We start from the raw sequence: 26,673 nt of genomic DNA on the forward strand, positions 1-26,673 counted from the left end.
CCTTTCGATCGCACAAATGCCAGCGGCGATCGGTCATGTTGAATGAAAAACACGCTTCGAAAAGCTAAATGATGAAGAAGAGATGATCATAAAATTCGTGATCATTGTCCGGAAAACAGGGGCAGGTTTATTGGTTGCCATTTGCACGAGTCATAAAGACGCGTGCGAGTAGCCCCCCCGTCTGCGTTCTTTATGCTGATGACACCCGAAATTTTTCGATCAAACCCAAAGGGTGAGCGGACAAAAAGTTAGCGAACTGAAATGGCAGCAGAAAATATGGTCCTCAACAGAAATCAATTAAAATGCCCGAGCATTCGCCGGTTGGGTAAACACTTAATATTTGTTACGATTTGACTGTTGTTCCGCCCGTTCGGCACCGTCGAGCGCAAAGTAATGCGATCCGGTCAGACTTTACGGCTCCTGTTTCGGGGCAACCCGAGCGCTCAAGGACGAAGCCCGGCGACCGGTGGCATTATGACATTACCGGGAAGGGGGTCAACGGCTTTCCAAGGCGCTTTTTGTCTTTATTCTATTAAAGCCTGCTGGAGGGCCCAAAACTGTTTGCTGTATTTTTACTGCTTTTATGATAATGAACACCCAGCCCCAGGGCCGAGACGAGAAACTGAGGGCACCCGTATCGAAGACAACATTGAAGCATAATCCAAACTCGAACGTTGGCGGAGTGGTTCAGCTTATCTTAATGCCAGCTAGCTGGGGCGCGAAAACCCGCACACGCCGTTCGAGTTTCGTTGAACTTAAATTCTCCCCTGGGGAGCTTCTTTCCGACGATTCACGTCCAATGTGCGCGACACCAGCGTGCACCGTGTGTTCTAACCGAAAAACTACTCCACTCAGGACACGCTCCCCGAAGGCGGCAATGGAATGGAGGAAGAAAATTTGATCCCAACGGTTCGAACGGTTACCCGCCATCCGAAGCCAAGGGGAGGCACACCAGCAAAGGCTCAAAGATTAAGCGCACGAACTATGCTGGAATGGATCCACCAAAAAACAAGAAGCCGAAAGCACCAAGAAGATGCTTGCCATGCTGCGAGATTCTTTCTGCAACCTCTTGTGAGTGCTCTTCTCATTGTGTGCCAAGCCGAAACCGTTGGCAAGGATACGCAAAGCCCAAGACGAAGATAAGCAAACTTCAGAGGCAAGATGAGACAACCCGGAGCCGCCACTCGGTGTTTGTGTGGTGAGTTTTTCGCAACCAGAAAGCATCAAACGAGATATTGTATACCTTTTTCTAGTGTAGAACACTACAATGGGAATTAAATGGACGGTGGAATGTAGGTATTAATATTTACCAGTTCAAAGAATTCAATGATATCTGCACGGATTCAAATAAATCCGTTGCGGATAAACCAATTACTATAATTAATTCAATCAATTTAAATTAATTAACCACTTGATAACCTCCGGTTCAAGCGTGGCCAACACTCTGACCTGTCCATTAAGGACATTGCGCTGCATGAGAACACATTGCACCGTGGATGACGAGCCAATTATTATTGCGGCTGTCAGTCATCGGGAGCAGATGCGATGGTTGAGCTGCATCTCGTAACATCCAGCCAGGCACTTTTCCTACCGAAAGTGACATGCGCCCGAAGTGGGCCACTTTCGTTCCATCGGCGACCAAATATACAGCAACATCAGCAGCAATCTGGTGTCATTGTTTATGTTGTCGTTTATGTTGCATTGTACTGCGTTGCAAACGCGTCTCCTATCTCCTTGGCAGAGCATCGTCTCGTTCCATAAACGGAACCTCCTGGCTGCTGACGGGTGGCGATAAATCTTGCACCGCAGTGGCAGCATTTTAGCATCGTTCGCAAAAAACCAGTCGAAATAGAAGGGAGAAGCAACACGAGGTCGAGGTCAATCGAAACCCACCCGATGATGCACCGAACGAGGCGAAGCCACAACTGTTTTCTGAAGCAACTCAAGTGCACCAAAACGGATCAATCAATCTGACGGACACAGAATGGGAGAAATTCGCTAATCCAATCATGTTTTATTCTTGCATAAATCGCCGACCGACTTCCGTTGCATTTCCGGTGCACGGACTGCTGCTGCTGCAACAATATTCCGCCGAACAGTATTCGGCCACGCGGCCCGGCACACCGGAAGCCGCCCCAATTTCGGGCTCGGATGGCACATTTTGATTGGTCGGAATTAAATTAGCTTCCCATTCCGGCCCAAAGTGTCGATAAAAAATAAATAAAGGCTAATGAAAAGGTACTGCGATGCGGCGCGCTTTCGAAAATGCATACGAAGCTGTCCTTCCGGTGCTGCGGCGTGTCCTTGCGACACTTAAAATGGAAGCCAGAATTAAATTTGAATTGAGCCCCAATAAACAAACTCCGGGCCTCAGCCGTGGCCGTGCACAATACGGAAAACGCTTCATTAAAAATGCAATCGAAGGGGTCTCCAAAGTGCAGTCTATCAATTCATTTCGCTTCTCTGTTTGCTCGATATGCCCCTCCCGGATGTCCCTGCAGCAGCGCACCGAGAAGCATTGTTTTGTTAAATTAAAAATTAAACATAATTTATGCATTTCTAAGTGCGACCAGAACCCAGAGACTTGGAGAGCAAACTTTTCATCCAAAACGCAAAACTTTAATTAAAATCATCCTGCGAATGGTGATGAGGTTTTCCTATCTTCCCATAAAACAATCCTGTTCCTGCACTCCTGACACCAGAAAACCAATCGGACCATTCCGGTGGTGTTCCTTTCGCCCAACAGCCGCGAGCTGGAACCGCGAATGTTTGGTTTCCAATTTCGGAATTTCGGTGCCGCGGTGCTGTGAAATGAATGCCACCCGAAAATGTTAAATAAAAGTCGAAGAAAAACGAAAATCAAATTACCACGAACGAACCACCCGGCCACCACCACCACCATGAATATTTATGATTGTTTTGCACCAACCAAAAAAAAAAACAATACCATAAATGCGTAACGGAAAAATATATGAACTTTCAAACAGACACACGCACACAAAGCCACTAAACCCCTGAAAACAACAAACTCACGAACAATTCGCCCAGGTCCTTGTGACAAACAATGAATGAGCGCCTGGCCTGCGCCTGGCGGCGGCGGGACCGGAAAATTGCTTCATATTTTCCCCCGCTACGTTTCGTTTGCCACCCTCGAAGCAGCGGCACGGCCAGGCAAAATATGCCGAACACACCCAAGCGAAGGCATCATCATATTTACTTGTCATCTTTTCAATAACACACGGACCACCGGGACACCGGTGCGCAGTGTATTGTCGCAGGATTCCGTCACCGCGGGATGTCTATTTGCTCCGGATGCCGTTTCTATTGCCGTCGGGGCGTTCAAACATTCCACGCCCTAGCGCTGTAGGCATCGAAGGATGGCTGACGGCGAACGAAAGAAGACTTCCATCGAACGTATACCTGGCGGCGGCGACCCCCGGCGGTATGTGTCATTTTACTGTCGGATGCCGATGAGAAATGATTTTCACATTCGGCACCCAGCCCGAGAGCTCGACGACGAAGTCCCGCTTTTGGCTCGTTTCACCTGAAGCCCAGCGGCGACAAATGAGTCGGATTAATTGATGCCGAACGACTGTGCACGACTCACAGAATTGCGGATGCGAGCACGGAAAAGAAACGGCCACACGGTCCCCACCACAGGAGGGCACCAATTTTCCTCATTAACATCCAATCAAACGGCAGGCATCCGGATCCCGAAAGGGTCCCGGGCCGGTTTTGGTGCACCACCGTGGTGAACGAGGGACGCGTTTAACCACCGCGTCATGTTGCGGGCTGCGACGTCATGTCCGTCATCAGCCGGGCAATCGGGCATCTCATCTCGGGCAATCGCGAACAATCGAACCAATCTCCAATTTTATCCATTCCGACACCGCGTTCCGAACGTGTGCAAGCTTCCGGTCACTCGTGGTCGGTGCGGAATAAAGGACACAAACGGACCGCGCCGGTGAGAATTCATCCGGCCGAACGGTGAAAAAGTGCCCACAAAATCTCTTTTGACATGGAAAGTCGAAGTCGAACACAGCCGGAGGACCACCTCCCTCTTGGAATGAATAATTTATGAATTATTGACCGATCGGTGGCCGGAGGACGGAGCGCAAAGCCCATTACGGTCCCAACTCCAAAAGCTTGTTTCGTGGAAAAGTTTTGTAAAAAACAATCTCTTCTCGTCCCACGGAGTGGCGCCCGGCTGCGTAGGGTTGCGGGTGCCACGTGTCCTGGAGGTCTATTTTCGATCTTGATCCATTATCAGGTTTATGGGTCACTCGGAATCACAGTCGAGCGACTTTTGCGGCCGAATGTTGCCAACGCTGATTGAGCGGTTCGGGCGAGAGCGACCGGAGTGTGTTCTGAGGTTGTGCAAAGGACCGATAATGTAAGGATGGAAAAGGACGCGACAGGTTGGATTGTGTGTCAAGGAGATATAATCTCGATGCGATTAGCAAAAAGCATCACAAAAACATTTATTTGCTCTGTTTATTGAGCTCCAAATCATTTCCATTTGAAACATATTTTTAAGCGATGTTTTTTTCTTCCAAAAGAACCCTGGAGCATCCCGATTCCAATTACAAAACCGCCAATCGACGTTGAATCGCCCTTTTGCTGCGTCGAATTGGCCACTTTCCAAAGAAAAACTCACTCGTGTATCTCGTGTTTCTTGGATTTTCCGCGTTTTTAGAAGCCCAGCCCAGAGTGGGGTTTGCAAACGAAAATATAACAAAATTTTACTAGGCTAACAGAGTCTAAACGTTCCGAGGGGATAAAAACATCACCCAGCATTGTTCGGTGTTTCAAAAATCCGCATTGTTGGCAGCGTACGAAAAGCCAAAATAAAAACGGTTCCATACTACCCGGACCAAGATGTAGATAAATCTATAACCAGAGCACGAGACGGCGTGGCCTTTGGCGGCCAAAAAATCCCCGCACATGGTCGGTTGATTTGAAAATCATTGGACAGGTGCTGCGACCCGTAAAGGTTTTCCACCCAAGGCCATGCTGCAGACGGTCCGACGCCGCCTCAAATCCTGGGGCCCCCCTCGAAGGCGCCAGACGAAAAGGCTAAATTGCATAAATATTCTGGCAAGGACACGGAGGCGAAGACGAAAAAATCCCGGCTCCTCCCATTGTTTCTCGTTGCCATTTCGGCAACAATTAACATTTGTCTAGCCGCAAGTAGGTGCTCTCTGGCGTTCGGAATCGATTGAACGATAAAAGGTCTCGGGCTATTCAATGGAAGCGTTTGACATTTTTTCGTCAACCACGTGGCCAATCTTTACTCGAACGTAAAATATTAATCCGCGTTAATCCGTGTCTGTCAGCAATTAACTCCACGGGGACCGGGAATGATTCAATCCGTTTTGCCATCGTTTGGTGGTAAATATGTTACGGTCGCAGTTAAGCCGCTCCGTTTTTTTGGCGAAACCAAAAAAAAAGACCGCGGTTGGGAAATATAAATGATAAATCGACCCTTGTTGCAATATGGACCATCTTTATTTGCACAGAAAGATTTGTTTGGTACTCTTCACAGCGCTGGAAACAATCGCGCCACCCATACGAGGACATGACATCGAACTCTACTTTTGGCGCTGATAACAAGACGGCCTGCCGGAACGTCGTCTGTTGCCAAGGCCTTCGAATTTGGACGGTTCTTCCTCACAGTCGATGTCGGCGATGTTGTGCGTGAAGATAATGATAATGGAGCATCCGTGATGGAAACTGCTCAGAATACGTAAAAGAATCGCTTTAAATTTGCAATCCGAAGCGATTAGAAATACAACTACTGATTCGTTTTTGGCTTTGAAAAGCCACATTATATTGATATGTTAAAAAACCGTGGTTTCCGCGTTATCCATCTAACGTTATCCATCTTGGTTGTTGCTTCATGAAAACAACCAAGAAGCTTTTTGATTAAAAATAACACAATAACAAAATAATGTAATGTAACAGCCTTTTCGCTCGGTGGCACGAACAGGGGGAACAGTTTTCCGCTCCGCTGATGTGGGTAGCCAATTTTGCACGATTCTTATTTGTGTTGAGTTTACCAGTAGAAATCGAACATAAAAAGAAAACGAATGGATTATGGCCAGAATCTGTTCTGTTTACGCTTCGCCCTCGGGGTGAAAAAAAGGATAACAAACGAACCAACAACGGAGCGTTTTCGTGTACAGATCTCGGAAAGTCCCACACACAGACCCGGGGCGGGCGCAAACCCCGGGGATAAATGCCCGGCGGCCGACACAGGAAGAAACCGAGTAAAAACTCGGAAACATGTGTCATGTTTTGATGTGAAACGGGCCACGAACCACCGGGGCGACCCGTATTTGCCTAATTTCCACGACGGGCGCCGCCAAAAGTGAAAGCGAAAGTTGGTTTGCTTTTCCAATTTACCGACACACAGCGGATCGGCACTACAGACAGAGATTTTGGACGCATTGTTTTAACAAAACACGAACACACGAAAAACTCAACAACATGCCGGAGTCGCGAAAGGACGAGGAGAAAAAGGTTTCTATTTTTACTCTCCGGTGCGCTTCCAACTCTGGTTACGGGCGCAGCTGGTGGCGATTGCTCGCCTGTATTTAAAATGAATTACATTTGCATACTTTATGCCTAGACGCCCAGTACAAAAGATACGAACTGTTCACACCTTGCCGTGGGTGACGACGAGAGCGAGCGAATTAATTTCTAGTTCCCGACCGCTTACTTTGAAGGATGGCGCCAGCATTAAAAATGGTCTTTAATCATAAAAGCAGATTCATTTCCATAAGTCGTAAGCACGAGCAATGGTTTGCTCTGTGGGGAATGACTAAAGAGCCATTTAAGTTGCACCGCCAATCGTTTTGTGTGCGGAAAATTTATTTTCAAAATTATTTCACGTTCACTCATTTCGAATGCGCAACACCACGTCAGCAGCTTCACGGTAGAACAATATTTTGTAAATCTCGCCCATCGTAATCGAAATGGTTGAGTGAATTCGGGCAAAGTTTAAAAATAAACTCACGACAGTGACAGTCACCGGGAATGACCCGGCGGCTAGCGGCTGATGTCCTGTTTCTACCAGATTTCGCTGGCCGCGCTAGATTGGCCAACCAGCGGCCGTGAGTACTTCACGCACGGAAATGGACGAAACAACGAAATGGTTGCCCAGGAACGTACTGACGGACACACGCTTTCAACGCCCTTTCGTGAGAAGGAGTGACGAAAAATGGATCCAGTTACAGTTTGACAGTTGAACGCGCATTCCGGTCGCTTTTTGCAATACCGTGAAACGCGAACCGTGGGTGTTGATTACAGGCAAAGGGACTCCATCCATTTAGCAAACGTTTTTTAACGGGCCGCGATCTTTCGCGGTGAGGGGGTGACAAAGCGATTGGTTTGTCATGTTGATGACATACGCGATCGAATCCCCAAAGCGGGTCCGTCCAAAGGGTCGCTCTTTATGCGAAGCAAAACAGTCCTTGGACAATGCAATTGAAGTACGTAAACGTGCTTTTGACCTGCGGCGAGAAGCAAAGCATACCATGACACCCGTGTGAGGGTTGGATCCCAGATCCCAGAGACTGATGACGGAGGCCGTGGTACCGAGAAGTGCTGTTGCTTAGTAACGCATCGCCATCGGCATGCAGGGTTAATGATGTGTTTCGAGCGCCTCTGCTACAATGACATCATAACCGGGTGCCGGTCCTGGTAACAACAAGTGGCCATGGGGGGGCTGTGTGTGTGGCTTACCTTTGACCTCGATTGGTTCCTAGCTAGGCTGCCGAGCCCGAAGAGGGAATACTCCGATCCGAGCAGCATGGTCGGGGAGCACCGGAAAAGGTGCCGGAACTGGCCACTGGCCGCTGGGGCTGCCATCGATTTTGTTCACGGTTTCACGCACGAGCAGGACACTAAACTCCAGCTAAGAAGAGTTGACCACACGAGTTTCCTATTCTCTTTTTTTGGGATCACTTAATCCTAACTCACGCGACACGGACACTCCGGACAATGGAACACGGACACGACACAAACCCGAGCTCGAACGAAATTCACTTTCACCCACAGGACCAATAGCCGCTAGAACACAAAATGCATAAAGAACGTGAGATTTTAAAATCAAAAAGAAAAAAAATAAAGGGAACGAATGGGTTGGCAATTAAGACACACGTGGACTGGATGGGCACTGTTTTGGGTAAACAAAGCAAAACCGCTCCCATCAATCGCAAGTTCGGTTCCCGCTCACTTATCACTTCGGCCAGGACTCCCAGGACCTTTCGCACACTCTCTCGCAGTGGAAGAGGTCGGCCAAAAACCTGCCACACAAAAACCTGCCCGTGACACGCACCTGTGACAAACGCGAGTACGCACACGCACAAACCACGTCCCTGGCCAGCGCTTCTGTAGGGGGCGGCGGGGTCACTGGGCACAAAATATTCACCACCACGCAAAAAACACACCTTGAACGGGCTTTAAATTTCTCAAAAATAGTGAACAACACACTCTTCCTGTGACTTCCTACATATTTTGAATTTGACCTTTCTTTGGCCGGCCACGCGCTCTTCACCAATACACGCACGCAACCGCACCGACGCACACGCACACACACACGCTTTCGGCCCGGACCAAAAACCAGTCGCGCCAGAGAATGGCCTTCTTTGGGGGCTCGTGGGTTTTTTTTGTTTTTGGCCAGGAGCCTCGCTGGCGGACACGACACACGCACACGCCGAATTGAGGTTGGAATTCCGGGCCAACTTGCGCTATCCGAGAAAAGGGTGTTTCTTCGTTCCATTCCGATGCATTGTCGGCCGGAGAGGAGAAAAATAGACATGACTCACTCGCGATAGGCGGCCTTCGTCGTCCCTTCGACCTCCAGCCACGAGATAAATCCCGCGCGTACACATGCAAAACTTACACACTGCTGAGACGTACAACAATAGAGCACCAACAACAACAACAACAAAACGCAATAACAACGCAAGAAACCAATCACAAAAATCGGGCACGGCGGTTCCTCTAAATCAGCCACAGCATGGTCGGGATTCGGGTGCTGCTGTTTTTAGCCACTTACAACAATAACAGAAATATCACAGAAGCCGGGAGTGTGGGTCAACTAATAAAGCGAATTTGTCGGCTAGCCGGACACGCGACATACGTACGTCCACTTCGAGTGTTGAACCGGTTCAAAAAGAGTTGTAGGTTATCATCATCTGTTTATCCTCGGAACGGAACGGCGGAACACGGGAGACACGCACACAACCGCAGACGCTACGAGCGCGCACACCAACACAACCAACGCAAAAACGCATTCTCACAAAATCTTGCATTTTTCCTCAAAATTCTGCATTTTTAAAACGAAGAAACAACCAAGAACTAGAAGAAGAATGAATTTTGTCCGTAAGAATGAATTTTGTCTGTAAGAATGAATTTTGTAAACTCACTTTTATGGAAAAATCGCTCACTTTTATGGAATCTCACTTCCGAAGTGAGCAGATGAAAATTATAGCTTATTCAAAATATTCAAAACTATTATAGCACTAACCAGTAAAATATTTGTTTGGAATAAATTTATTTGAAAAATATAAAATAATTTCATTACCCAGCAACGAACGCACATTGATCCTGGCGGTCTGTTAAGTTTATTTTTCGTATAAAACTCTTGTTTAGTTTTTCATACAAAACCTCTCGTAATAATAACTGGCCTTCCGTCTTACGACATGGCCTGACGAACAAATCCTCTCCAGTTAGCTCGGTCCCTGGCCGCCGCCGCTCTCCAATCCCTGGGACACCGAGTGCTCTCCGCCAGATCCCGCTCCACCTGGTCTAACCACCTTGCTCGTTGCGCCCCTGGTCGTCTTTGCCCTATTGGATTTGAGGCGAACACCATCTTCGCAGGGCAGTTGTCGGGCATTCTTGCAACATGCCCTGCCCAACGTATCCTTCCGTCTTTAACCACCTTCTGGATACTGGGTTCGCCGTAGAGTTCCGCGAGCTCGTGATTCATCCTTCGCCTCCATACTCCGTTCTCCTGTACGCCGCCAAAGATCGTCCTCAGTACTCGTCGCTCGAAAACTCCGAGTACTCGCCGGTCCTCCTCTAGCATGGTCCACGTCTCATGCCCATAGAGTACAACCGGCCTTATGAGGGTCTTGTACAGGTAACACTTCGTGCGGGTGCTAAGTCTGTTCGACCGTAGTTGTTTGTGGAGCCCATAGTAGGCACGACTTCCGCTGATAATGCGCCTCCGGATCTCACGGCTGGTATCGTTGTCCGCCGTTACCAGTGAGCCGAGGTAGACAAACTCGTCGACTACCTCGAACTCATCGCCGTCGATCCCAATACTGCTGCCTAGGCGTTGTCGGTCGGTTTCGGTTCCGCCGGCTAGCATGTACTTAGTTTTGGTCGCATTTATCCTCAACCCAATCCTCGCTGCTTCCCGTTTCAGTCTGGTGAACTGTTCTGCCACCGCCGCAGTTGTTCTGCCGACAATATCCATGTCATCGGCGAAGCAGACGAATTGGCTGGATTTGTTGAAAATTGTGCCCCGCGTGTTGACCTCCGCACGGTTCATCACACCCTGTAGCGCAATGTTGAACAACAAGCAGGAGAGACCATCACCCTGTCGAAGCCCCCTGCGGGTTTCGAATGGACTCGACAATCCACCCGAAATCCGCACACAGCACTGCGTCCCATCCACCGTAGCCTTTATGAATTTAATGAGCTTCCCGGGGAAGCCGTTTTCGTCCATGACTTTCCATAGCTCTTTCCTGTTGATCGTACAAAAGTACGTTTATCAGTCTTAACATGTTTGCTTTATTCGCTTATTCAACACTGTTTTTCTTTCTATGGTCGCAGCCATTGCTGCGTTTTATCGACCTCATTTGTGCACACAATAAACAACTCCTTGTCGTTGCTGTTCAGCTGCTCACGCAGATACTGCAGCATACTTGATTCCTGAAACACAAGTCCACAAATTAGTTGGCCGGCCGGCTCGCGAATCAATCAATTAACTTACGTCCCCCAAACACTGCGGGACATCTAGTTTGGAGTCGAGGTTCCAGTATTCTTCGTTGATCTGCCGTATGGCAATCCAGTGCCTTCGCTGAATCGGGAGTCTAACGAATCCGACTTTGTAGGTGGTTGGAACGTTCAATATGAACCCCACTATTTTCGATGTATCAATTCGCGATGGGTCCCTAGGGCGGAAAAGGCCTTAGTGCACGGTGCACGGTGTTATGTGCGCAAAGATACTCACTTCCGTTTGTCGAACCAAACTGCCTCACAGTCTTTCATGTGCAAGGCGGCAATTATTACGTTCACGTCGTAATTCCCGAGCCCGAGAAGGGATCTGTGAAGGAATGCAGCGGGATTTTCATAATGAAACATTGAGCTAAGACGACTGCGCCACCTGATATACCTGTGAGGGTTAATGTAATCGTTGGGCGATAAACGCTGGCAGATATGATCCAACTGAGATTTGCTGAACGAACTTTTATCTGCAAAGGAGCGAACCGGATTTGTGAATCGAGTTTTGGTGCTCGGTGAAAAGTCGTAACTTACCCTGAAACAAATTATTTAGCGCGTGAAGTGCACACAGTTCCCGTTGCTGCTTCTCATGGTACATGATGCGCGCGATTATTGGAGGTAGAAACTAAAGAAATCATCCACAAATCTATTTCATCGAATCCAGAACGAGATTTGTTTATTGATTGCTTTCCTCGAACTGTTTAGTGTTTGTTTTGATTCGGAATGTGTTGCAGAATTCGAGGTTTTCCCACGTGTTTACAGTATGTGATGCAATGCTGAGCAATAGTTACAACCAAACCAGTGGAAAGATTGCCGAGTTTAGTGGAATGCAAATAAATTTACAATGCCAAGTTGTAAAATATACTGCACAGCGTTTGGTGAATGATTTAAGCACGACGTAATAAGGACTTTTTACAAGAGCAATTTCAAACTTTGCGGGCAATTTGACGTTTCGATGAAACCTGACGAACGTCAAAGAATGACAACGAAACGTTTCTTTTGCAATCGTAGCAAACATTGGCAAATGCTCGATCAATCTTGCGCCAGCACGACTCTAAATTTCTCAGCGGTTCCTGCGGTGGAAAGGTGATCGAATAGCTTCTATATTTGTCCCTGTGCCGTTGTTATTTTATCGTTGTGGGTGCCGAGGACAACTCGGGGGAGCAGTACCGAAAGATACTATCTCCATTTTTAGACATCACATTTGATAATTGTTGCTCGCTTTCCCGTGTGGCAGTCGTTCGTATCGTTAGAAAGTGAAAGGAATTTGTAAACGTAACGTAAACATATCGGTGCGAGACACCCGCGCGCCCGATCGGATTGCCACATCGGACAAACGCGAAGCAATTCCCAGCTGCACTTCGGATATCGTGAGGATATTTATCTACAAGCTTTTAATCGCCGCAGGTAGAAAGAATTCATAAGGCAGCGCAACTTAAGCTGTTGATAAATTATTTTGGTTCACTTGACGCGTGACGCAAATCAGTGGAGGAACGGAACAAAAGAGGTGCAATTGAGGCGACGGGAATGGCAGTGTTAGTGGGAGTGAAGAAAAAGGCGACCGACAACCGATTATGAACAATTTCTTGACGCGCGACAAATAACGACAAGCAACGATAAATAACGCCAAAGGCAATATGAAGTCCAGCGTAACAAAACAGTCTTCACCGCTAGGGCCAGGTGCGGCCGTAGGCGGAACGGGAACACCCGACTCGATGGCGTCGATGGCCGAGAGTAGGCATAAAATGGGCAAAATGTCGGACGTGTTGGCTCTCGGCCCCGTGAACGGGGAACGAAAGTTTGTTGATTACTCGACCATCCGCGAGAAAACGGTTCTCGTATGTCCGACGGAGGATCAGTTCGACTTGTTGACCAAGCGATTAGAGGAGCGCATCTGCGCCAGCCGCGGCGAGACGGTGTATGAGATCGGCATCGGCGAAGGTGAGTGTGCCTTCGAAAGTGGGTGGGTTCGTCGGGGAACATCTGTTTAACATTTCATTCCACAATATCCACGAGCAGATGGAGGCGAGAACGGTTTGGAACCCGACGAGTACGCGGCGTCACTGGCGACGTTACAGTCGCTGGCCGCAATGCTTGACGCAGAGTGCGTCGAGCTGCGCATCCGCAAGGCTGAGAAGGGTACGACGGGTCAGTATTTGATCCGGCGGAAGGTCGAGGAGGACGATTTTACCGAGGTGCGCGTAGCGGTCGTGGGCAACGTTGATGCGGGCAAGTCGACGCTGCTCGGTGTGTTGACCCATGGCGAACTGGACAATGGCCGTGGCTTTGCGCGGCAACGACTATTTCGACATAAACACGAGATCGAAAGCGGACGAACCAGCTCCGTGGGGAACGATATCCTCGGGTTCGACAGCGTGGGGAATGTGGTCAACAAACCGGATCATGGTACGCTTGATTGGGTAAAGATCTGCGAGAAATCGGCCAAAGTTATTACCTTCATTGACCTGGCCGGCCACGAACGATACCTGAAGACCACCGTATTCGGGATGACGGGGCACGCGCCAGACTTTGGCATGCTTATGGTGAGTTCGATTAAGCTTGAATTTTAATTCTAAACGGTCTCAATATGCGCCCTTGGGTTTTGTTGCAGATTGGAGCGAATTCGGGAATCGTGGGCATGACCAAAGAACACCTCGGTCTCGCGCTGGCCCTCTCGGTTCCAGTTTTTGTCGTCGTGACCAAGATCGACATGTGTCCGCCCAACATCCTGCAGGACAACCTGAAGTTGTTGTACAAAATTCTAAAATCGCAAGGCTGTCGCAAAGTGCCAGTGATGGTGAAGACGAGCGACGATGTTGTGCTGAGTGCCACCAACTTCGTCTCGGAACGGTTATGTCCCATCTTTCAAGTATCGAACGTGACGGGTGAAAATTTGGAGCTACTGAAAATGTTTCTCAACCTGTTGAACGTGCGCACCACGGGCAACGATGCGTTACCAACCGAGTTTCAAATCGATGACACGTACGCCGTACCGGTAAGTGGCAAGGAACGTAATCCACACCTCTTGGTCTGATTTGCTTGTGGGGCTTTTCTGATAGGGCGTCGGGACGGTCGTGTCGGGCATTACGTTACAAGGAATCGTAAGGTTAAACGATACGCTGCTGCTTGGTCCCGATCCCCTGGGCGCTTTCCTGCCGATCACCATCAAAAGTATTCACCGGAAGCGAATGGTGGTGCGTGAGGTGCGAAGCGGACAGACGGCGAGCTTTGCGTTGAAAAAAATCAAACGCTCCCAGATCCGCAAGGGGATGGTAATGGTGAGCCCGGCCCTGAACCCGCAAGCCTGCTGGGAGTTTGATTGCGAGATTTTGGTTCTGCACCATCCTACGACCATCTCGAGCAAGTACGGCCGTTGGTCGGCCATGGTGCACTGCGGGAGCATCCGGCAGACCGCACAGATTCTGCAAATGTCCAAGGAGTGCCTCCGAACAGGCGACAAAGCGGTGGTGCGGTTTCGGTTCATAAAAAATCCGGAATACATGAAACCCGGACAGCGGATGGTGTTCCGTGAGGGACGCACCAAAGCGGTAGGAAACGTACTCCAGCCATTGTACACCCCGGGAAGCATTCAGCAGCGATCGAAGCCCAACAAAATGCAATCCAATCGCGGTATTGTGGCACCCGGCTGTGGTTCGGCTTCTATCAAACTGCCGCTATCGAAAGGTTCCAGCGCTACGGTTGATGCAGAATCGAACACCACCGATGAAAGCATGAGCGAAACAGCCGTACTGGACATAGGCACCGATAAACGCAATCACAAACCACCCGGCAGTAGCCACAAAAAGCGTCCAGTTCTTTCCATACCCGGTGCTAGTGCGGTGGGAAGTGCGACGGCATCACAATCGGTTACCTCCAGCTCGGCCGGCAGTGCGAGCGGGTCGGGAACGGTGGCGTTAGATATGAGCAAGCTTTCAATAGCATCCAACTGAGCCCGGATTTGGCTGACGATTACCATGAGCTAATGTTGAAACATTAACTTGAAATGCGCACCGTGCGCTCGTCAAATGGCTCTTGCCTCCTTGACTCAGGTTATGAACCTGAACTTTTTATGTGCTGATACAGAAAGTTTAAGTTTACTTCCGTTTCGGTGAATGCTGCCGAAATCTGCAAATGTCTCAGAAGATCCGAAGACGATCTGCTCATCTGAGCGCTGCTGATTTGTTTTTTTTAATCAAATGCTTTTGACTGAATTATTTTCGAAATGTATTTTTCAAACTCGCGTTGAGCACTTTTAAATAGTTTTGGTGCAAACTGAGAGAAGTATTTGGACGAAAGAGTGGCTTCGCAAATTTCTTGATTCTAGCAAGTCGATGTGATTGAAAACACAAAATGTGAGTGATTTGCGCAACTTTGAACCGATTCTTTTTGCATGTACAATTCACATTTAAAACAATGACAACACAAGTTTCACGATACAAAATAAATTTTAATTACAATTGAGTTTTTCGTTTTTTTTCGGCACTTATTTTTGTTTCTTACTCGAATCCCGCCGCACTGTTGATGGAGGTCAAGTAGGCTGCGCGGTTTACTTTTTCTTGTTCAAATCATTCTTGGCGTTCTCGATCTCCTTCTTTACGTTTGTTTTGAAATTTCTCAGCGCTTGTTGCAATCGTTCGGGAGACACATCAATCAACTTTTGCTGCTCGGCGGCGGACTTGCTGCGATAGTACGCACTCAGCACCATTTGGGCGGCCCGCCGCAAAGGATACGAATCGGCCAGCCGCTGTATGAGCTGCTCGTTGTTGGCCAAATATCGTAAAATCGCGTGCAAAACCATCCTACGGCAGCACCGGTCGGCCCACGCTAGAACTGAACGTTTTTGTACTTTTTGATTAGCTGCTGCTTTAGTGTGAGCTGCTTCCGCAGACTGTCGAGCCTGCGTAGTTGTTCTTCCTTGCTGTACTCGATGCCGTTAAGTTTGCGAATCGTTGCCCGTGCCGTTTCAAGCGCACGCTGAAGTTCTAGTACCTGCAAACAACGCAGTAGCGTTATTCCGGTTTCTCACTCCGGATCGTTCGGTCGCCGATAGCACCGATTCTTACCTTCTGACTGCACTCTGCACTTTCCTTTTGTTTGGCGGTGTTATCTATGGGATCCTTTTCAACACTGTAACAAAGCGGGCTCTGATAAGAAATTGCGAAATTTCACTTTTCTTTTTATATAATTGTTTTTTGGTAGCGCATCCTCCGTTAGCAAAACTCCGGGATGTCCGGTTGTAGTACCAATGACACCATTCGGGTCGGTTCGTTTTGAGATAACTGAACTGAGCGCAGATACTCTGCTCTCAGCACCGAAACGCTGAGCAAGTTAAAGTGCAAACGTCAAAATGAAAGGGATTACCTGCGTATGATATCGTAAACAACGGGAAGTATTTCGATTTCCACGGGCTGGATCTTTTGTTCTGAAAAGAACGATTCACGAACAGTTTACCCGACTGCTCAGCATCAAGATTGGATGTTCACTCACCACAGATATTTGCGATCACGGGTTTCGTCTCCACGACGTCCATTGTTGTCGAGCGACCCGAGACGACCAAAACACTCTCTTGATTCCTGATTTTGACACGTTCGTTTGTTGCAAACACTTTGACGGAACTCGCGGTAGCAACGCGTTCACATTGCAAGGTTCAAGACTTCGATTTTAATACGATAAATTAGTTAATCATCAAAGCAATTTATGCCACAAGTTTTCGTGCACTTTTTTCTCTAATTTATATCGGAAAAAATCATGAAAATATATTTACTTCTCCCAATGCGACGCTAAACGCTCTCTCTCAAGCAGCACGTAGTGACATCTAGTGAACAGTTTTTTTTTTTTTTTTTTTTCCAATATTTTCCCGATGCGGGAACCATCCTGTTTCTCCCCCCCACCAGGGGCCTGTCTGGCAATGTGGAGGGGCAGGAGCGCGATGTATCATCGCCCTTTATTACATATTTACATAGTACATATTTACATATAGGGACTATACTTATGGTACATTACATTACGCACATACACAAGCCGCGGATATACGCGTATAAACATTCTCAGCTCCGCTACGAGGAGCTGTCAGTCCGTCGCGATCCGCTCTTGCTCTTCACAGCCGGTTGATAGGAACAAACGGTACCGGTGGTAAACAAACAACATTGTTAACAGCAAACGGTTAGCGAAGTGTTCGCCTAGCAGCTGCAGCGGCAGCTACGTCAGCAGCTGCAGCAGCAGCAGCAGCTGCAGCCTCAGCCTCCAAGCGTTGCTCTTCTCGCCACGCCTCTTGAAGCTGCTGCGTTACGGCTCGGCAGGCCCGGGCAAAGCGCTGCCAGCACTCCGGGCTGCGCAGCATCTCGCTCATCAGGTTATCCGGCGTGAGGGGGGTGCGGCCGTCATCCGCCAGCAGCTCCGCTCTTTCCCGCTGGAACCGCGGGCAGTGGAACATAACATGCTCCGCTGACTCCGCGGCGCCGGGGCACCAGGTGCAGTCAGGGGATCGTGCGAACGTCTTTATGTGCAGGTACTCTCGGAAGAATCCGTGTCCCGAGAGTACTTGCGACAGGTGAAAGTCCACATGTCCATGTTTCCTGCTGACCCAGCCCGTGACGTCCGGGATGACTCTGCGGGTCCAGCGCTGGTATCGACTGGCGTCTGGCGTCCCCGCAGCCGCCCACTGCTCTTGCCACTGGCTGATGGTGCGCAAACGCTCTCTCTTGCGCAGGGCCGTCGCGTCCGGAGGGGGATGGGTATCCTCCGTTTCCTGTCCATTCGCTGACCATCGTCGCCCGATGCAGCGTTCGTCCTCCTGCAGCAGCAGTACGATGGGCGTCATGCTGGCGAGGACCGTGGCCACGCTGTACGAAACGCTGCGGAAAGTGCTTGCCACGCCCTGCGCTAGCTTGCGCTGCACTCCATTCAGGCGCCGACAGTTGCTCTGTACATCGAGGCCGTGAGGCCGCGTTGCCCATAGCGGGGCTCCGTATCGGATCATTGATGTTACAGCGCTCGCGATCAGTCGGCGTCTGTCGCTCGTCGCTCCGGAACGATTAGGCATCAACGCCCGTAGAACTCGCGTCACTCGGTCTGCCCGTTCTGCCACATACTCAATATGTGGTCGCCAGCGCAGGTGGTCGTGCAGTTGTATTCCCAGGTAGCGGATTGTCTGCTTCGACTGGCAGATAATTCCGCCGCCAACATCGACGCTCGTGTGCTGCCGCCCTCCTCTGTGGCTGCTGATGACGAGCACCTCCGTCTTCTCGCGAGCCAGAGAGAGGGAGTGTTTTTCCAGCCACCGCTGTACCAGTTGCACGGACGTCTCCGCGGCTTCTCTAGCTGCGTCCACGTCGTCGGCCCGTATGATCAGCGCCAAGTCGTCGGCGAACGCGACGCTCTTCACGCCCGCTCCTAGTGGAAGCTTCAGGATACCGTCATACATGACGTTCCACAAGGTCGGTCCGAGGATTGAGCCCTGTGGAACGCCCGCCGTGATGTCGCGGACCTTCAGTCCTCGGTTGGTTTCGTATAACAGCCTGCGCCCGGTGAAGTAGTTGCCGAGGACACGCAGTAGCTCCGGGTGTACCTGCATCCGACGAAGCGCAGCACCTATCGACGTCCAGTTGGCGCAGTTGAACGCGTTGCGCACGTCGAGTGACACCACCATGCAGATGCGTGGTGTGTTTGGTTTCGTGCGACCATGGCGCATCGCATCCGCTCCTTCCTCAACGATCATCCGGGCAGCGTCCAGGGTACATCGCTGCCGGCGGAAGCCGTGCTGGTTCGAGGAGAGGTGCGGTTCCTCGCTGCCCTCCAGCTGGTCATTGAGCCTGGTGAGCAGGATGCGCTCGTAGATCTTCCCCAAGACGTTCAGCATGCACAGCGGCCTCTGCGACGTCGCCAGCCCCGCTGGCTTCCCCGGCTTCGGGATCAGCACTAGTTTTTGCTGCTTCCACTCCTCTGGGAAGGAGCCTGTTTCGAGGAGCCGTCCGAATAGGCTGCAGAACACAGCTGGGTATGTTCGCAGGGCAGCGGTTGCGGCAACGTTCGGGATGCCGTCGGGTCCAGGGGCCTTGCGGGGGCTGAGGCTGCTGGCAATAGCCATCAGCTCTTCCTCCGTTACCCCGCGGATCGCCCCAGTGGCAGTCTCTGGTCGCGCTGCATCGGGCCAGTCCATCGGTGGCTGTTGTGGGAACAGCTCGTCCACGATGCGTCCCAGCACTTCGTGGTCGTCCTCTTGCCGCAAGCTTCCGCCTGTCAGCCAGCCCACTGCCGTTCGGTAGGCGTTGCCCCAGGGGTCGTCCTCCACCGAGTCCGCGAGTTCGCGGGCGCACCGCCGCTTGCTTTCCCGGATGGCGCTGTCGAGCATGCGCTTCGTCTGCATGTACTCGACGGCCCGGTAAGCACGGTCGCTGGCGTCCCCCGTTTTTCGCAGGCGTTTTCGGGCAAGCCCGCAGATGGTGCGCTTATCCGCGATCTCCGACGTCCACCAGTAGACGGCACGCCTGATCCGACCCGGTCCTCGGCCACTGCGCGGCATGGTCTCGTCACAGGCTCTCACCAGCAGTTTCGTGACGGCAGCCACCGTTGGTTCGACTCCGCCGAAGTTGAGTGCCCGCAGCGAGATCGCGAACACCTCCGGGTCGAACAGGTGCATCCTCCACCGGCGAAGCTGGTGCCGTGGTGCCGGGCGCGGTGCGGTTCGAGGCTGCGGGTCTCCGACGGTGTAGGTGATGGGCGAGTGATCCGACATCAGCTGGTCGTCCACTACCACCCGCCAGTCGCCCGGCCCTGCGATGGCTGGAGTGGCAAATGCCACGTCGATCACCGACGGCCTGGCCACTGCGTTGCCTCGGTATGTTGGCACACATCCACGGTTCAGCAGGACGAGCCCTAGCTGCTCCATGATCGCGAGGAGCTCCTCTCCTCTGGCGTTGGTCCGGGGGCTGCCCCACTCGACAGCGGCAGCGTTGAAGTCGCCTCCTACGACGACGCGAGGGTGGCCTTGCACTGCTAGGGCCAGCGCCTCCAGATACAGCCTAAATGCCTCGATGCCCCACCGAGGGGGAGCGTAGCAGCTGGCATACACTATGCCCCTGATCTCGGCCACAACGAGTCCCTCGGTATTGCTACAGAGTGGCTGTATGGGGTACTTAGCACTGGAGTAGATGGCTACCGTGTTCTTGCAGTCCACCGCCCAGTTGCAATTGGTGGGCAACCGGGGCAGCTCCGAGATGAGCACCACTTCAGCACCACCGAGGGGGCCCTCCTTTTCGCGTGTCGCCTGGGCCAGGAGTTGGCCGACCAGGTGACAGTGCCGCGTGTTTATCTGCATTATGCGAGGCATTGCATGGCATTACCCTCGCACGCCGCAGAGCCAGTGTTATGTGCACCGGAGCACACCACGCACCTAGGGGCTTCGGCCGTGCAGCTGTTCCGCCGGTGGTCCTTGCTGCCGCATCGCAGGCAGCAATCGGAGCGGTCCGGCCCCTTGCAACCATTTCTTCGGTGGCCTATCCCGAGGCACCGGTAGCAACGCTCCTTGGTGGCCGGGATGGGGTCCGCCTCTCGGACTGCGCAGCAGGTCATGCCAATGACCACTTTATCCTTTGTCAGGGCTGCCACCACCTTGGCTGGGACCCTGACGCTGGCCCTCTGTAATCCGTTGTACATCCGGCGGAGGCTGACGTCCGTTGCAGGTATTGCCCTACCCGCGACCTTCTCCAGCGCCTCAGCTACCTCCTGCCTGTCGGCGCACATGTCGATGCTCTTTATGGTGAGCACGACCATGGTCGTGAGGGTCACTGGTGTGGCCGCCCCTCCGACTATGTTGGCCACCGCGGCCCTTACCTCATCCGCGTTGGCGCCGCTTTTCACGGCCAACATTAGGTGGTCCTTGCTAGACCTCCAGGACCCGTCAATTGCCTCTAGGACCGTTTTCGCTGTCGGCGCCTCCTTGACCAGTTGCATGACCTGCACGTATCTAGTGAACAGTTAGGCAGCTACTTAAGCAAAGACACACCATAGTATTTTTCAACATATTGGACACGTGAGATTTGAAAATAAATCTTCCGCTCCTTTCAAATGACGGTTACTTTGAAACCGCATCAGTAAATAAAACCAAAATTTCTTGTATGATTTTAGTCGCTCTATAAATCAGTTTTTTGTACATTATTTATCATTACATTATTTTGTTAATTTCAATAAAAACATGTCAGTTGTTTTTATTTCAACTGTCTCTTTCGTGTTTCCCTCTGATCTTTGCATTATTCGCTAACTATGTAACCGCTGTGATTGACTTGAAAACTCTTCAAATGGAATATCTGACAAGTTTTGTGTTTTATTTCCAAGCGCATTTGCATAATTTTTGCATTAAAAGTAATATTTTATGGGTGCAACTGTAATTATGGGCACCTTAAGTGCTTCTCATTGATAAGAAGCAATGTATCTCGTTAGTTTTTGTACTCATTTGTTTTCATGTCGAACACCATCGCCCCTTTGCAAAATGATAGAAATTTGTAAACTTTAATTGCTTCCATTACAGTTACAGGCAATGTTACTTCAAAGAAGTGTGCACAACGTCACATAATTCATTGATATGTTTACTATCCATTAGCAAGGTGTAGCTGAGAGGTAAATGTTCACCCATTACGACCAGGCCGGAATACAGAAGGCGAACAACAGTGTATTTGTATGCAAAAACAAAAACTCATCGGGACCCTTTGGGCAACAATCTACTCTCGAGACGAACAACAATGGCCGTGTCCTTTGCGCCCGTTGTGTGGACCAAAGTTTTCCGTTTGCCGAATGCATTTCTATTTTACACTCCGGTCTGGTTCGTTGGACACAAAGGGGAAGCATATTTCGCATGGTTTCCAGTGGCCAAGAGTCAACTTTAAGCTGTTGCTTTTTGTGAATGCTGTTATGGTTTAATCTCAACCGAATTCAACAACCTAACTCTGGCGCTACAAGATTGATGAGGCTGAGGAGAGCCGGATAGCCCGTAGAAAGAGGTCTATGTTTGGATGCAAATAAAAGTACATACGGCTTGGACCGCCCTCAAAGACGACTGACAAGGAAACATGAAAATCCTGAGTTAATAAACTTGAATGTTAGTAAAGGGTCAAGAGTCCTAAACCAACATCAGTTCGTGGCACCGCATGACTTACTTATGGCCTATTCGCTCTGTATTTTTCTAGAAATACCAGTACATTTCCTTGATCACAAGCATAATCTTAGATCCCGAACAAGGTAATGTTGTTCAACGTTCACTTTCGTATGAAGTTGTAATGTCATGGATTTATTTACGAAAACGTGCGTACTTGCGTCCCAAATCTGAATGAATGGAACAGTTTAAAGAATCGTCACACAGCTTACACATTTCATTTAGCAATAGGCCAACCGTGTGATCAGATTTGGTCGTACCCCTCCGCTCAACGGGCTCCGCAATCAGCCACAATGAACCACACAACAACCTGAAGCAAGTGACATCCTGGAGGATATACCCACTGAAGCATCATTGTGGAACCTGCAAATGACATGCTTGTCGTGCCAGGCAAGTCATGAGACATACGCGAAACGAATAAAGATTAGTTGAGGGAACCAAAATCCCCTGCTTTCCCGGCCTGTCTTAGAGAAGGTGGAATGCGGCGATGAGCTTCGAAAGTGCTGAGTAAGTGCCGAACCGCAAACCTCCAATCCGGCATCGCCGTCGACGGAATCCGCCGGGGGCAGGGACCAGAAGAAAATACTTTTGCGTCAGTTTTTTAACCGAATGATGTCAACAATATTTCGTGAAGCCTGAAACACTATCCGACCGTCATCAATCATTCCGGGTTTTCTCTGGTGTCTACTCCGATGAGTCCAATGATCGATTATGTTCAATACATGAATAGTGTTTAATTTAGCCAAGGTTTCAAATAATGGTGAAAATGGCGGCCCTATTCCGAACGCTACTTCACACGCTGTGGCAAACTGTAGATTAGTAGGAAAGTTTCTTAATACTCCATTATCAGCAACCAGTCGAGAAGAAGTTTTTTCTTGTTAAAAACCATTGGCTCTAATCAAACGGTTGATAGCACTTTCGTTGAATGTTTCTCCTCGGCAATGGCAGTCCATTGGATCGGCGCCAAAACCTGCTGTTCGCTGATGAGTTAAAGTCGACAAAATACTTACAAACTTCAACTCCATCCCGCCCGCTATCTATCCGGAGTACAATCATTGATAGCTTTTCTTTCGCCCGAATTCCGATACTTTCTTTCTGCTGTTGCTTTATCACTCTACGCCAGCACCGGGACTCCGGGGGGCTGCCCCTTTGCAGCTGTATTAACACCGTCTCCGTTTAGCCCAAAATGGTGAGATCCTTGAAAAAAAAGAGATGATGTAATAAATACTTGAAGGACCATGTGCGCGGTCGATTCTTCACGAAGAAGCGAGTGTTCGATTTCTCATAGATTGTTATTTCCGAGGCGCTCCTTTATGCTCCACATAACGCCGAAGCGGCAGTGGAACCAAGCTCAAAAGTTTGATTAACAATATAATTTTTCTTAGAACACTCTCGCGCTACGTTTGTGTGAAAAATGTTTGGGTTTTTCTCGTTCATCTCGCCCTTCCTTCGCATGCCCATGGGAAATGGGAAACAGTGTAACCGATGTCTCATCAAAAGAAAGTTCGGCAAGGTTGTCAATCCGGTGCACAGGTCGGCAGGGTTGGTCGCCGCCTTCGTGCCATTCGATAGCAAAAACGTAATTAAAAAATGTTTGCGGAAATTGTTTTCACCATTTTTTTTTATTTTTCCATTTCCCAAGGTAAAATAAAAGGCTCCCAATTAAATGGGGACTAAAACAAGGTGGTGTTGTAGCTTATTAAACGTGAACTCACAGCTGGCCCGGGGGATGCGAGGATCTCGAATCGTTATAGGGCTGCTGGAGGCCCCAGCGGTAATTAATGCCCCGTACGAGATGGACTGCGTAATTGAAATTAATTTCTTTGGCCCATGGGTTCGTGGTATCGAACTAGTTTAGCATTGGAATGACATTACGCAAAACTGAAACCTACATCTCCGAAACAACGCGGCGACGCAAGGCAAAGGCCCAAATGGCACAATGTTACAGCGGCACGATGACGGATAGCTCAAAGATGTAAATATAATTGCTTTTTTATCGAAAAAACAGCGAAGGTTAAGGTCTCAGGACCGCGAACGATGATGGCGAAGCATCTGCGTACATTTCGCGTAGGCAGGGACGATTATGATCGTGCTGTGCAGAGTGTTATGCTGTGCGTGGGCTGCTATTTCCAGTTACTGAGAGCTGCAAGTTATGTGCGGCCGCGCGTTCAAGTGGTCCGCGAATGGATACGTGGAAGATGGTTGGCCGGCTGTGTGCATAAAGCAATATAAATGCAAATGCCGGCCGGACCCGAAAGCCGGCGAAAAATGAGTACACATTATGCTAAGCGAAGCGTCTGAAAACAATTTACTCGGCGTCGGAAACTTTGCCCCGGAGCCCGGGAGAGTTACTCCACGGTGCGGCATGCCACTATCTTATTGATTTCGGTATCAATCGTTTACGGGGCTGTACTAAAGCAATAGAAAAAAGTGTCACTCTTTTCTCAAAATTTATAAACTTGTTGACGTGTTAACCGGCGATGAGGCAGAGTGCGATTTTAACGCTTACGATACGAAGGACACGTTCCATAGATTTCCAAGATTATTTGTTCATTTTGAAGGTTTTTTGGAGCTGCTGTGCAAAGTGTACCCCACCAAACGCCACAATACAGAATAAACATGATACTAACCTGTTACTTTCGCGTTCCGAATGTTGAACGGCAATCGAATCCCAATATTATCAATTTATCGGTTTTTTCGTAAATGAATTTGGTATTTTCCTTGATTGACGGCAAGGTCTTATTTTTATCATGCGAGACCGAACCTTTTTCTACAATAAAACTGATTTTTCCAATAATACTTACGCAAAGCCACCTCTTAATCCCCGACATGGGTCGCTCCAGATTGCATATCCATGAGGTTTGACAAGCATACAAAAAGAGGAAGGAAGAAGCTTAATGCCTTAGTAGAAGCAGGAGCAGAACAAAGCAGCCCAAACGGAAGTTTGTTTTTATTTGTATCCCATTCTTTCGGGCATATTTGCGAAATATCATACACGTTGTTGCCTACATCAAAGCGCATTTTCCGGACCATTGACCACCGAGTCTTCGAGCGATCGAGTTTCTCCAAAAGAAATACCTTTCAGGCAGCCGCTACTGGTTGTGATACTTTTTTGTTCGGTAAGTGAAACTGACTACGAGAGGGTTCCGAGACTTTTATAGAAAAGGAACTTGTGAAAGAAGCCACCCTCAATAGAGGAAGTGGCATGAAGCGAGAGAGGCATTCGAAACAAACAAACTATCAAACCCTGGAACGATGGCGGCTGCGCCCGAAGAGCCCCTTCAGTATTTTATTGGCTGCTTACAAAGTTGGGCTGCTCGAGCAGTTTTTGCGCGTCGGTTTTATTATGCGTTTTATTTCGGATATTGAATTACAATATTTTATTGATGCCGGTGCTGGCAGGAATGTTTAATGAGCGAAAGATAGTTCCTGCGCAGCCCTTGATGGGCTCGGTGTAGACGGAAATTTCATTAGAGCATAATAACCCACAATTTCACAGCATGATTGGAATTGCGGCCGCAGTGGATGAATAGCTCGTTACTTCAAGCATGTCTTCTAGTTTTTTCAGCCAACGTATTTCCTATTTTGAAAATGACGAAGGTTTTCAGGCCGACCGCTGATAATAATAAAACAAATACATCCTCACGTTTTACTTCTTAGTGGTATTTATTATTAAACCGTAACGCTGTGAACAGAATAGTCGAAGATAAAAAATTCCCAGAATTGAGCAGGAGCAACACAAAGAAATTCATCAATTTTCTACGAAATATGATCCGGAAACCGACTGACTGTACATTTACTAAGTAAAACATAATCCGCTAAACAACAATTTCACGGTTCGTTGCATATTCCTCAAAATGGGAACCGCATTGTAACAAGTTGACTAGCATAATGTTGTGTACGAAAGAACCTTTCCATAGTGTAATGTGGTGCCCTTTACAAACCAGTTTATTAGTTCGTTTCGCTAACAGTTACATACTAAATTGGTTCTACATAATTAAGTTCCGCTTACGCTAAGACGTTATTACAATTTCGCGTTATGAAGCACTCAATAGTGTCTTCCGGTAACCCCTACACAAACTATCTTATGTGTAGCTAACGTAGGAATAAAAACTGTGTCGAAATAGGTATTCGATTCTGTTGGTGCCCGGTATAATCGGATCGGATCGGTCACAGTTTTAGTGTCGAATGAGACGAGTTAATCGGTAACGATAATGGCGGGCCCATAAACTGTTCCACCCTTGAGAAGATCCTTAGTTCATAGAGCGTCTTGCGTTGACGATCGGGGACAAAGGGCCGGCAACTCGAGATGAAGCATTATCCACCGGCAGGGTCACGACGAGTGATCCCCTAGAGGGAGCCCGCCACCAGATGCAGGGACGTCGCTAGAGCATCGCACAGTCGTCCTGGGCCGAAGTTTGCCGGTTACTAATTACGATGGCCGCTAGGGCGGCCGCAAACTGGCGGAAACAGCTGTGGCAATGATTAGCAGGACGTCCCGGTGGGGG

General features: G+C 49.3%; 5 protein-coding genes across 5 annotated transcripts in view; 1 reads left to right on the plus strand and 4 right to left on the minus strand.

Annotated features, from left to right (window-relative positions):
• LOC128268717 (calcium uniporter protein, mitochondrial) overlaps window positions 1-8,065 on the minus strand; it is a 92,161-nt gene extending 84,096 nt beyond the window's left edge. The window contains exon 1 of the mRNA XM_053005912.1: window positions 7,747-8,065. Within this exon, the coding sequence (XP_052861872.1) occupies window positions 7,747-7,872 (126 nt within the window). The 5' untranslated portion in view covers window positions 7,873-8,065. The remainder of the gene's footprint in view (window positions 1-7,746) is intronic.
• Window positions 8,066-10,836: 2,771 nt separating this feature from the next.
• LOC128267792 (josephin-like protein) lies at window positions 10,837-11,871 on the minus strand. Its single transcript, XM_053004714.1, has 5 exons — window positions 11,554-11,871; window positions 11,411-11,489; window positions 11,249-11,341; window positions 11,009-11,189; window positions 10,837-10,947 (listed from the first exon to the last, which is right to left on the minus strand). The coding sequence occupies exons 1-5, from the start codon at window positions 11,615-11,617 to the stop codon at window positions 10,837-10,839; spliced, it is 528 nt and encodes a 175-aa protein (XP_052860674.1). The 5' UTR covers window positions 11,618-11,871.
• Window positions 11,872-12,302: 431 nt separating this feature from the next.
• Window positions 12,303-15,480, plus strand: LOC128268837 (GTP-binding protein 1). The gene is made up of 5 exons (XM_053006104.1): window positions 12,303-12,426; window positions 12,506-12,960; window positions 13,039-13,562; window positions 13,631-14,014; window positions 14,079-15,480. Exons 2-5 carry the CDS (start codon window positions 12,657-12,659, stop codon window positions 14,967-14,969), a joined length of 2,103 nt encoding a protein of 700 aa, XP_052862064.1. The 5' UTR covers window positions 12,303-12,426; window positions 12,506-12,656; the 3' UTR covers window positions 14,970-15,480.
• On the minus strand, window positions 15,373-15,817 carry LOC128268839 (protein NCBP2AS2 homolog). Its single transcript, XM_053006106.1, has one exon. It carries the CDS (start codon window positions 15,815-15,817, stop codon window positions 15,566-15,568), a length of 252 nt encoding a protein of 83 aa, XP_052862066.1. The 3' UTR covers window positions 15,373-15,565.
• Window positions 15,818-15,843: 26 nt separating this feature from the next.
• Window positions 15,844-16,607, minus strand: LOC128268838 (mediator of RNA polymerase II transcription subunit 9-like). Its single transcript, XM_053006105.1, has 4 exons — window positions 16,507-16,607; window positions 16,381-16,441; window positions 16,083-16,146; window positions 15,844-16,008 (listed from the first exon to the last, which is right to left on the minus strand). Exons 1-4 carry the CDS (start codon window positions 16,547-16,549, stop codon window positions 15,844-15,846), a joined length of 333 nt encoding a protein of 110 aa, XP_052862065.1. The 5' UTR covers window positions 16,550-16,607.
• Between the last annotated feature and the right edge of the window lie 10,066 nt (window positions 16,608-26,673).

Source organism: Anopheles cruzii, chromosome 2, assembly GCF_943734635.1.
Source record: "Anopheles cruzii chromosome 2, idAnoCruzAS_RS32_06, whole genome shotgun sequence".
Taxonomy (NCBI): Eukaryota; Metazoa; Arthropoda; class Insecta; order Diptera; family Culicidae; genus Anopheles; species Anopheles cruzii.

Excerpts from the sequence above, each read along its gene's own strand:
- LOC128267792 (XM_053004714.1), bottom strand. The coding sequence starts at position 11,617 with ATGTACCATGAGAAGCAGCAACGGGAACTGTGTGCACTTCACGCGCTA. Across the intron at positions 11,342-11,410 it reads GATTACATTAACCCTCACAG|ATCCCTTCTCGGGCTCGGGA; the intron begins GTATATCAGGTG and ends ATTCCTTCACAG. Across the intron at positions 11,190-11,248 it reads GTTTGGTTCGACAAACGGAA|GGACCCATCGCGAATTGATA; the intron begins GTGAGTATCTTT and ends TTTCCGCCCTAG.
- LOC128268837 (XM_053006104.1), top strand. The coding sequence starts at position 12,657 with ATGAAGTCCAGCGTAACAAAACAGTCTTCACCGCTAGGGCCAGGTGCG. Across the intron at positions 12,961-13,038 it reads TGAGATCGGCATCGGCGAAG|ATGGAGGCGAGAACGGTTTG; the intron begins GTGAGTGTGCCT and ends ATCCACGAGCAG. Across the intron at positions 14,015-14,078 it reads ATGACACGTACGCCGTACCG|GGCGTCGGGACGGTCGTGTC; the intron begins GTAAGTGGCAAG and ends CTTTTCTGATAG.
- LOC128268839 (XM_053006106.1), bottom strand. The coding sequence starts at position 15,817 with ATGGTTTTGCACGCGATTTTACGATATTTGGCCAACAACGAGCAGCTC.
- LOC128268838 (XM_053006105.1), bottom strand. The coding sequence starts at position 16,549 with ATGGACGTCGTGGAGACGAAACCCGTGATCGCAAATATCTGTG. Across the intron at positions 16,442-16,506 it reads CGTGATCGCAAATATCTGTG|AACAAAAGATCCAGCCCGTG; the intron begins GTGAGTGAACAT and ends CGTTCTTTTCAG. Across the intron at positions 16,147-16,380 it reads GTTTACGATATCATACGCAG|TGTTGAAAAGGATCCCATAG; the intron begins GTAATCCCTTTC and ends GCTTTGTTACAG.